This window comes from Leptidea sinapis, chromosome 1 (genome assembly GCF_905404315.1).
Source record: "Leptidea sinapis chromosome 1, ilLepSina1.1, whole genome shotgun sequence".
Taxonomy (NCBI): domain Eukaryota; kingdom Metazoa; phylum Arthropoda; class Insecta; order Lepidoptera; family Pieridae; genus Leptidea; species Leptidea sinapis.
The window spans coordinates 4,841,362-4,853,789 of record NC_066265.1 but is presented as its reverse complement, the minus strand read 5'-3'; the positions used below and the strand labels follow the sequence as shown (position 1 = coordinate 4,853,789).

General features: G+C 33.9%; 1 protein-coding gene across 10 annotated transcripts in view; it reads right to left on the bottom strand.

Moving 5' to 3' along the window:
- Positions 1-8,386: 8,386 nt before the first annotated feature.
- The window catches only part of LOC126968405 (uncharacterized), a 135,597-nt gene continuing 131,555 nt past the window's right edge, over positions 8,387-12,428 (bottom strand). For all 10 annotated transcript variants that reach the window (XM_050813450.1, XM_050813441.1, XM_050813425.1 and 7 more), the window contains one exon: positions 8,387-11,092. In XM_050813450.1, the coding sequence (XP_050669407.1) occupies positions 10,474-11,092 (619 nt within the window). In that variant the 3' untranslated portion in view covers positions 8,387-10,473. The remainder of the gene's footprint in view (positions 11,093-12,428) is intronic.

Genomic DNA, 12,428 nt, shown 5'->3' with positions numbered 1-12,428 from the left:
AAGAGTTCTAAGAGATTCTATTTGAAAAAAGCCGGATAGTGTGGAACTAATTATTACTAACAGAGGGATCTGTACAAACGTGTTCTAGTGAAATTGACATAAAAATTAAACTAATTAGGATTAAATTATTAAATGAGTACGAGAAGATGATCCAAAAAATAACAGTGTTGTAACATACAAATGACCTTAAGTCTAATTTAAAATCAATGCTCACCTTATGGCTTTACACAGCAGTGGTTAGACCTATGCTTACTGTGGCTGTGTATTTTGGTGGAACAGGACCAAGCTTACAACTTGCAAAAAATCTAGATGGCCGCCGCGCGAATTTATGATTTCCACAATATTGATATCGAATCCGAGGTTCTCGAGGGTTGAGAGAACGAATTTGGCATAATTTTTGAAAACCATGATGGCCGCCGCGCAAATTTATGATTTCAACATTATGGATATCGTATCAGAGGTTCTCGAGAGTGCAGAGAACGAATTTGGGAATATTTTTTAAATCCAAGATGGCCGTTGCGTAAAATTATGATTTCGTTATTATGGATATCGTATCCGAGGTACTCGTGGGTTCAGTGCGCGGCCGCGAAAACGTAGATTATCTTCCCCACTAGCTTTGTATCGTGCAGGTTAAGCGCACGGTTGCGAGTAATTAGAACATCTTCACTCCTAGCGTTGTATCGTGCAGGTTTAGCATGCGGCTGCGAGCAAGTAGAACATCTAATAATTACTAATATTGATAAAAAACATTTGGTTAATTAATATAAACGAGATTTAAAAATTACTTTTCCAAAGAAGTTTCACTTCGGACATGTTTACTTTGTACTCACAACATTTTTATTTACATTTTTGAGCGACAGATGGCTGAGCAGTATCAAATTAAGTTTACAATCTGAACATACCGATTGTTCCACTTGCTAAACCAGTAGGTAGGCTTCGGCAGTGGCTGGTTACCGCCCGCTGGACAAAACTGTGTCTCCAAACGGTCAACAGTACTCGTGTTACGGCACAATGTTCAGTGAAGCCAGTCACTTAAAATCAGGCAAGATTGTGGTCAAAGGCTGACTCATAGATGAATATTTAAATCGCGTATCACTCTTCGCATGTCTGGTCTATATATATTATTGCAACGAAAAACTCGTTGTTTGAAGAAAAGAATATGTCGTTACAAAAATCTTAATAAACTTACAAAAGAAAAGATTTAGTGATAATGACGTTGCAAATATTTTATCAGAAAATGTGTTTGCAGCGGATTTATATAGCAATTTGGTTAAAAAATCAGTAAATAATAAAAAATTACCTATAAGATAATATATAATATATTAAATTTTTATTCACCTCGAGCGTACAACTATGTTCGTACAATATTTAATTCGTGTTTGTCGCACCCGAAAACCATTTATCGTATCGTAGGTATCGTAATGTAAGTGGGTCTCCTGGATTTACCGATGAAACATTCAAGTTTTTAGAAACTAAAGTCCAACGTACAGAAAAAAATAATAATATGTGGCTTAGTAGCCGATGAAATGGCAATACGACCGCAAAATATAAAGGGCGGCTATGGACAGGTAGATTTAGGAGCCGGTACATCCAATTGCTGTACAAAGGCTACGGAAGCTTACACATTTATGCTTAAACGAGCAGTAGAAAATTCCTTTGGGATATATTTAAGTCCATGGCTTATCCGGTGAGCAAAACTTAATGCTTTACAAGAAAAATAAGGTTTACACCTAGCCAATAAATTGACTCGCAGATACCTAGAGATCAGAAACTCGATCATGAAAGTAAAATTAGCGTCCCAATTGGTGAGCCGGAGTATAGCCGTTGCAATAAAGTTTTGTCGCGAAGCTTTAAAGTTGGACAGTTTCAAAGATAATGAAGGCCCACAAAATTTCATGATGATTTTTGATAATCTGTTTGAAATCTTTAATTCTAAGAAACTAACTCAACATGGGAATTGTCATCCTATCTGTAGTGAAAATAAAACAAAAATATTTGAATATTTAGATGAAGCTAAAAAGTACATACGTACTTAACTTATACATTAAAAGCACCAGAAAACGCAAATATAATGAAAATCACAGTGCAGTACAATTGAAAAAAGGTTTTGAATCGATTCTCACCGTCAAGTGCTCATCTGGGTTTAAAGAATTGCTTGTGTGCATAGAAAGTTTAAAATATCTGTTCAGGACTCAGGTCGAAGACGCACAGGAACTTAAATACATACAGATTAAGTCAGGATCACATTGAAATGTTTTTTGGGTCTATACGGATGCATGGTAGACATAATGATAACCCCAACGCGTTACAATTCAGAGGCAGCTACAGGAAATTACTGTGCCACGTGGAGTTACAAGTAGGTGTGGCAGGAAACTGCATTCCACTTGAAAGTATCACGATACTGTCATGCTCATCAGTGCTTCAATGCATCAATTCTTCAACAATGGCAGAAAGATTTGACGATGTTGATAAAGAATTGATAAATTTAACGCCAATTGAATAGGATATTTCATTGGAAATGAGATCGATTGACGACCTAGACTCTAAGAATCACGTTGTTGATTATAGTGCAGGTAACGTCGTGAAATACATCACCACCCGCATAAAATGTCAGTTTTGTATAGTTAGTATGGTAGCCAATGAAAAACAGTGGTTTCACAAATTGATGTGTTTGCGGGACAAAGGTGGGTTGAATTTTGCATCCAAAGTACACTCAATTTGTAGTGTTGCTGAGACTAGTTTTAAAAATTATATAAAACAGAATTTACAAAAAATCATTGCAGAAATAGAGTTAACTCTTAAAATTATGGCCAAATTCATAGGTCGTTTTTTTTCCCATTGACGAAGAGCATACTAATTTACAGCATGTAATCCGATTTTTCTATGAATCTAACAAAGACAACTTATTCCAGATAGCCTCTTCAAAACAGCAAAAATTTAGAAAGCTGTTGCAATTTGAAAGAAATTAATGTGTTTAGTTAGGACACATAGGATGTAGAGATTTAGTTAGGAAACAAACAATAGGAAAAATATTGCTTCTTCAGATATATTTTGGCCTAAACATGCAGATATGTATAACTGCTGTATATAATAATAATAATATAGCTATTTATTCCATAGCCATCCAAAAAAAGTGTACATTTGAAATATTTTTAGTATTATATCTAAGTTGTGAGTACAATTGTTTTGAGATATGGATCCCAGATTGGGTAAAAGGCTAGCAAGTAAGTGCTTTATGCATCCATTGTTTTCCTGCTGATTGTGCTATGTCATCAGCCTACCGTTTTATTTTGTCGAACGGCGACCCCAACAGGATGTTTCACGATTTGTTTTCCACAGTGATTAACAAACCACTTCAAATTCAAAGACTGATCAACTTCTGCCTTACACATCTCTCACAGAAATTTATTCGATTTATATGAAATGAACACTTATTATCGCGACGAAACATTTAAAGATTATCTAAAAAACTACTACATACGTATATACTCCACTGTTTTTCTTGGCATTAGCATAGATAGTTAATTATAATGGGGCCCACGTATCAGTAGCTTATATTAGCAAATAGACTGGGTTCTACAGTTTTTATCGTTATAAAAATCAGACAGTTGACAGATGTGAATATAGCCCGTTTAATCTATTTTGTGTACCTACATAGCACTATGTCATACAGTTTGTTAATGTGGGGAAATGCTGCGGATGTTCATATTATTCTTGTGCGCCAAAAGAGTGCTATTAGAGCAAATTTATAATATGCGACAAAACTCGGTTCGGGAAACAGTCAAGTTGATGAACATCCTAACCCTTCCCTCACAACACATATTAATGTAATGTAATATTAATATAAATAAAGATATGTGTGTGTATGTGTCCAAGTCAAACACGGTAGAAGTGAAACTTCTGAAAAGTATTGAAAAAATAAACAGTCGATTCATGTAATGTATATTTAAATACATAAAAAAAGAATTAGGTTTATTGAAAACTATTCCAATTTTATCTTTTTCAAGGGGTATTTTTAATCAGGGGTAGGCTGCGAGAGATTGATATATATAGAGTATCAGGATAAATGTAAGGTTTACTATTTGTCACCAAACTTAAAAATTGTTTAATAGATATTTTAATGTAAACATTTATATTACTTAAATTACAAGTTCTGCAGCTTTACAACCCTCATCATATACGTCGGGGCATATATTTGTCCACCTCCATCTCATGTGCTTACTAATTTGTTGTACTCAAACTTACTATTCACAGTTAACATGCAACCCATGCATTTTAAATGGTGACATAGAGATCTCACCTCACCAGCTATATATACAACTATTTGCTTTCATATATTCTCAAGCTTGGTTATGATCTAGTAAACGAAACATTATGCCACCATTTTCTTCTAAGTTATCTTTTATATACCGTCACTCTCATTCTCATTTGCATCATCAGTCCGTGAAGATGAAGCTGTTGTATTAATATTATGCAGTGAAGAAGAACCCATCAAAATACTGACGTTTTCTAGTGTTTCGTGTTCGTATTCATTAGCACACAGTCTCCAGATTTCAACAATTATAGTTCCATGTGACACAACAATTTCCTTAAGATGCCTATTAGTTTTTGGCATTAGGGTGTTCATTATAACCACGCATACGTATACCCCCAAAAATAATGTGGCACGGCGGCCATCTTGGATTTCAAAAATGATCCCAAATTCGTTCTCTGCACCCTCGATAACCTCGGATACGATATCCATTTTGTTGAATCATAATTATGCGCGGCGTCCATCTTGAATTTAAAAAATCATCCCAAATTCATTCTCTACACCATCGCGAATATGGATATCGTATCTGAGGGATACGTTATCCCTATTGTTGAAATCATAATTTTGCGCGGCGGCCATCTTGGATTTCAAAAATGATCGGAAATTCAGTCTCTGCACCCTCGAGAACTTCGGATACGATATCCATATTGTTGAAATCATAATTTTGCGCGGTGGCCATCTTGGATTTCAAAAATGATCCCAAATTCGTTCTCTGCACCCTCGAGAACTTCGAATACGATATCCATGTTGTTGAAAACATAATTTTGTGCGGCGGTGTACTTGGTTTTAAAAAATGATCCCAAATTCGTTCTCTGCACTCTCGAGAACCTCGGATAAAATATTCCTATTGTTGAAATCATAATTTGGCGCGTCGGCCCAAATAATAGTTTTGTTAATAATAGTCGGCAACGGCGCCTCTATAGTCTCGCTTTTTCGTTTCATCGAGTTTCAAATCACAACGATTCTAAACAAGTTTCTACTAAATAAGATAATATCTTCTATATAAATGTATTGCATATAATTATGATGCAATACATTTATATATATGTATATACATAAAATATATAAAATAATATATGATAATGTTATTGTCGCTCCACTTAATAAATTTGCTTCTATTACTATGTGTTGTTTTTATTAAATTGTAAATTGATATTTTATTTCTTCTTTCTTATTACATATAAGTAATCTAGTATTTCTCACAATATACCGATTTGGGGAAATGTCTATTCACATGCAACATTATTTGGCTGTCGTGTCGGAGAATGTAAGTACATGACGCTCACGCACACATTAATTATGATGTTATTTCTATATTGACAGGAACTATGAATGAACCTATCGTTCTGAGCGTTATTATTCTATCTGGCCGTCCACGTAGTATTCCTACGAATAAGGTGGTCAAACCAGTAAGGGAAAGAATTCGAAGAAATCCTGTCCGAAAGCAAAAGATTTTATCTTGGGAGATAAAGATAGCACCTAGAACCATGTCGCGTATTTAAAAAGATGACTTAGGACTTGCAGCGTAGAAAAAATTAATGGGCATATTGCGACAGCACTATGCCCATTAATTTTTTATTGTGATAACTTTGTTGTGATAATTTTATTATGATAACGCGCCGAAAGCCGGTCCAGGGCAAAGGTATCTAAACATCGGTACAAGTGTATCAAGATATCATTCTTGAGAAGATAGTGAAGCCCCTTAAAAACACCATGTTCGACATATATCAAATAATGGTCCTTCCAGCAAGACGGGTCATAAAGCTCGGTCTACGCAGTCTTGGTTGGAAACGAACGTTTCGGACTTCATCAGAGCTGAAGACTGGCCGTCGTCTTGTCCTGATCTTAATCCTCTGGATTATGATTTCTGGTCAGTATTAGAGAATACGGCTTGCTCTACGAACTCTCTACGTAAGATTGGCAGTGAAGAATTTCTCCATGGAAAGAGTGCGTGTTTCTATTGATAACTGGCCTCAACGTTTAAAGGACTATAGCAGCCAATGGAGATTACTTCGAAATAGCTTTTTGTATTTTAAATTGTTTCATATTTATGTATGAAACTAACACACTGTAAAAGTAATAAACGTTATTTGCAATAGATTTTTTTTTTCTTGTTTCAGTATTTATGGCAAGACTAGGTATTTTGTTTGGAGTATTATTTAACCGTTTAAGTTTTAAACTAAATATTCTGAGGTCAATTTATGATATTTTAATTCCAGCATGTGACGTGAAACAATAAAAAGTACAAAACCGACGTATTATATCATACACTAAAATCTATATATATACATATATATATATATATATATATATATATATATATATATATATATATATATATATATAGATTTTATATATAGATAGATCGTACCCTTGCTCGGATTTTTAAGAAGGTACAAAACTTGAACAAAACAAAACAAATACCTATCTACTAACATCTGGATTCGAACCGGGGTCTTCTGCTTTCCGGATCACCCAATGTCCCTGAGCTATTATAGTCTGGTAGTCGGGATAGTGGCGAAATTTACCTTTGTATTCTAATGTAATTGTAGCAGATTCTCATTAAAATACGGATAAAACTACATTTTTTTAAATTGAAACCTAGCTAGTTCGATTTCTTGCAACCGAAACTACCTGTATACTAAATTCCATTAAAATCTTTGGAGCCGTTTCCGAGATTCAGATTATATATATGTATATATTAGTCAAAACAAAATAAGGGCCACTTGATTTTTTTGACCTCTTTAGCTAAAGAGCGATAATTTATTTTTTATGCATTCTCAAGTAGCTGATTATTTACAGTGGTGTTACCTTATTTGTTTACACACATTTTTTGAGTATTCAACCTGTATCATTGTTTAAAGTGGGTAGTTTTTGATAATTAATACCCGATTTTCAGACGGATTTCAACTCAGTCAAATTGACGATTCTGTCAGGAACACTGTAAATTTTGTTTAACTAGTGGCTGAATTAACATTTCAAAAAAGTCATGCCGAGTATTCGACGTCGTATGGACTTGCCAACCGTAACTAGGACCGTAACATTGCTTCAAGAAGGCAGCGCTCTGTAGCGTTGCAGTTGGGTTTTTCCCGGCGAGCGATCCAGAATGCTTGGAATTGTTTTCAAGAGACTGGGAGACTAATCAGGAGATGGGGATCTGGCAGAGTTCGAGCAACTACCGCACAGGAGGACAACTACGTGCGCTAGACTGCGGGCAGAGAACGCTGCATAACAGCCCGTTCCTTACAAAACCGTTTGCGGCAGGCGACTGGTACACGTCTTAGTGATTGTCAAACCATTAGTCATCGATTACACGAAGACCAGCAGTTAGTGTACGAAGACCGCTTAGTGCGGATACCATTAACAATTGCTTATCGTGCAAATCGATTATAATTCGCAAGGCAGCGTCTGACATGGGATATGAATGATTAGAGGACAGTATTGTTGACGGATGAGTGCAAAGTTAAATTTTTTAGTGATAATCGTCGCATTATGGTCTGGAGACGTAAAGGTGAGCTATTTTCGGATGCTTGCATCCATGAAAGTGACAGATTTGGGGGCCCCAATGTTATGGTATGTCAGGCTGAACCAAGTTGGTAATTCTAAGCGAAGGCACAATAACAGCTCACCGTTACATCGAGCAGGTCATAAGACCCCATGTGGTCTCATATGCACAGAGAATCGACGCAAGCTTCAAAGATATACAGATATATATATATTTACAGCTAGATAAATTAATTGAGAGAAAAACGGTTGTTCAAAGTGTGCGGTGTTTCAAGTAAATTCCGGCCTTAAGAAGAGGTCGGATTTGAGTTTTATGTTGTATATCTCTTATGTCTTTCATTTATCACAATAGAAGAGTTAATTAAATTGGAAAATGCAATTAGTTTAGTAGTGAGTATTTGCCGGTGTGTTGCAGTCGCCAACCCTGAAGCTCCTACCCAATGTCGGTACCCGTCGATACCGAGTTCAATTTTTGTCTGTTTACATTGTATCATTCCCTAATGTTTGAATAGGTTCATCAAGTGAGAACAGTTATATAAAAATTTGAATGGATTGCATAAAAAAACAAGATCAAAAATTATAATTATTTATTGAAACAGTTCATTAAAATAGTATAATATTTACTAAAGCTACTGCATTTAAAATTACAACTAAAGAGGCAATTTATACAAAGATAAAACATAAAACTGACAATAATCGAGTAAGTACAGAATTCATAAAATTCACATCTAGTTATACAGAACACTAATTTAGGCTTTTGGAAGATTACAACTTCTTAACGCATACGTTAATTATATTCAAAGCTTCTTTGCTTTAGTAAATTATAGCGACAAATTCTTAACGTCAATAATTCATTCAAAGACTTAAACTGAAGAGCAACCTTTTGCATGATTCAAAATATCTCAAAATTGGACAGCTTGGTGCTTTTTATGGCAAAAATCTTTAATAATGCGCATTTTCTTTAGCTGTTATATAAAAATGACGCCTGCTCTGAATGACTTCTATTTTTTGCATACAGTTTCCGAGAAATCTGAATATGAAAAAAAAAATACTACATTTCCATTACATGTCGCGCTTGCTCAGAATGATAAGACAAATACATCAATTATTTTAAATCAGAATACGTTTCTGTTGGCATTGGCAGTATTACTACGAACGTGTATATATAATTTGCCGTGTATATAAGTTGGCATTAGCAAACATTTTTCGGATAACATAATAACAAAAAAAAATATATACTTTATACATATTTTCTCTTATTAAACAGAGGGCATACTATTTTACCAGTTCTCAACAAAATTTAAAAGAAAACATTACAACCGCACTTATCACAACATCATAACCTAATTTGTCTATCATAGAAAATCTAAGATAACATTAATTACATGGCTAATGAGTAAACTAGAAAAAATAGTTCCTAATTTGTATTTTATCCTAACTGTATAATACAGAAGGGTCAGAACGAATTTACATATAAAATAAACATTGCCAAAGCAATCGCTTTTGAAATAGCAATTTCAAGTCCACGTCCAAACGATCTAACCAAAATAGAACTAGAATATCTCTCTCTCTCTCTCTTCATGCACCATTTTATTGTATCGCTAATTTAAATAAATTATAAAAAAGTACATTTTATTGACACAAACTGAATCTGAATCCTTTACATTAAAGATGTTAATAAACTTTAGCAATATTTTTTTAAATCTTGTGCTAAATGTGCTAAAGTTCTCGAGTAAAGTCAAATAAGTCTTGATCTATTTTGGTACGAACATCACTGGAGTCAAAACAATACAAAATATTGCAATTGCAATTAAAGGTATAAATAGATTTGGCATCCAAGTAACTTATCTAGCTGGCGAGGCGATATATATAAATGCGAGTAAGCTAAATACAATTTTTGACACGGAAAAGCGCAGACACAAACTGGGACTTCCCTATCAGCTGGGCTTATAGGAAGAAAATATAGATTTAAAGTTGATTAAGTGTTTCATAAATAAAAGCGCTGTTGTTCTAAAGCCCTGTAAGCCTAACTGATAGGCTATCACCAAATAAATATATGTAGCTCAAAAGAACATGATATGATGTCCGCTAGACAAATCGATATAGATTTATTTTATTTATGAATAACATATCAACAATTCATTCCAAATACAACATACGATGAAATAAGTACACCATTTCACGCCTATTACGAAATTAGCTGCGGTTCACAACAAATTTGCATCTAAGTTTGTTGTTTATTTTAACTAAGTGCGAAAAAAAAATATAACAAAAAATTGCACTTTTTTACATTGAGATCTGGCTTTTACAAAAGCATTTTGTAGATATTAATACAAAACATATGGGTATATATAAAATGTGGACATAAGTATCAAGGAGACGATAAATCTTAAAAGGTAATAAGGAGTAGTACCTTTTTTATTTAATAAAAAGTAATCATTCAATTATGTTTTTCTTAAACGGCCAAAATGGATTCAATTTATAGTTTTACAGGATGTTGTAGTCGTAAATGTAATAATGATCGTACTGAAAATTTTCAGAATCAATGATCTGCGTGAAGTCTAAAACTTTCTATAATCATTTTTCAAAATTACAAATATTTATGATTTTGGCAGGCACGAAAATTACGTCATACCAGATGACACTAGTCAAAAAATTCATACAACACTAGTTCTTATCTGTTTTGTAAATTTCTGTTCAAGTGATCGTCTGGGTATGCCGCTTACTTTCTTTGGCGAACCGTAGTTAATGGATGACGGCAAGGATTTATAACCACCATCTGAACTATAATCTGTATCAGTGGATTGACCGTTCAAGCTTGGACTATGTCTATTTACACTCTCTCTACTACTTATCCTTCCATTATACAGATCCCCGTAAGACGTGTGGTGTTTCGTCGTCTCCTCAATAACAACTGCTTTGGTTAACAGAGGCTCAGTGGAGTAATTCTGATTGTGAAAGTTTTCAATAGAGCGTGAACGATTTGTGTAAAGATTCCTTCGATCAGATTTATCCCCAAACGACGTGTCTCTTTTGATATACCTTCTGTTTTCAGTATTAGTAGCTACAGCTTGAAGATATTTGGAACCTACGCGGCTATTTGGTTTAAGATGGATTGTTTCTGTTTGTCCGTCCGTTTGCTTGCTATCATCAATGTGTCCATTAGCTTTTCTCGCACCGCACTGACATTTAACTATCCCGTTGGTAGCAGGTCTCTTAGTCTTTTGTGCTTCACTATAGAACTGCAGCTTTCTTCCGCTCGCTTGCTCATTCCAACTGTGAATAATTAAGAATTATCATATACAATTTTATTATTTAAATACATCTTTGTGCATCCATCAATGTTAAATAATTTACTACTCAATAGTCGTTTCAATTAGAACTTTTAAGAGCATGTAAATAAATAATCTTACAATTTTTTAAGGGAAAATAAATTATAGAGTTGATAATGAACTGTAGTTCATGTAGTTGTTTGTTGTAACAACAGAGACATTTTGGTTAGGTTCAACAGTTGTATTTTAATCTATTGACTATTTCAAAAGTTAAATATTTATGTATAAAAATAGTTAGAAAGCCACAACATAAAAAATAAAATAAATAAACTACTTCAGAAAGACGTTAATACCTCACCTTTAAATTCTGATGTCGCAGCGTGTAAATAGAAAATCTTTCAAAATAGTAGCCTAAGTTGTGTTAATATTTTTAAAAAATACTCAAAAAACGACAACACGACAGTTTGACTTGCATCCTCGGTACAAGTGGACAAAAGAAGTAGAAATCGAAATTGTTATGGCATTAAGGCAAGTATGATCACAGATAAGTTACACAGTGAAACAAAGAGGCAATTATGGATTTTTTCTTACATAAGTAGTTTTGTTTTGTATTTACTATTACTAGAACATCATTCTACTTAAAAGAGTATTAGTAGACTATATTTGTACAGAGTGTACATCAAAATACTACTTTGCAATCAATCAACGTACATTCATATTAAAAGCAATTAATAAAATTCTCTTATGGTTATAATACCTATTTCAATTAACATCCATATCCTCAAATTATTATCACTTATTCTGAGATCTTATATAATATTTTATTGCAATAATCGTTAATATCGTTATCGTAATTAGCAAATGTTTCTTTGTAAATGAGATGCAACAAGCAGACAACATTGATCGAACACAACAGGCACACAGCAAGAAAGCAATCCAACCACGCTACCTGATCCGACGGATGAACTCGACTGCGCAAGTGAAAACTGTCGTTCAACATCCAAATATATCGAAAAAGCAGCATGTGAGGAAATAGACACATGAATAATGGATATAGATGATAATTTACTGAATCCAGAGGAAAGAGACACTATTGAACATAATAGAGACAATATGGAAATATATCTGATCAATTACGAATTGCATTTAAATACATGAAAAACGGCAAAAGATAAAATTGCAATTCTAGATATTTCTATGTTTAAGTAAGGTAGTTGTAAATTGGTTGATATTTTGAGAGGTTATATATTGGAGGATTGTTGCAATTTCTTGACTTCTTCGATTGTCTAATTTAATCAAATCAAAACACCAGTGAAATACGGCGTCATGGTAAGTGTGAT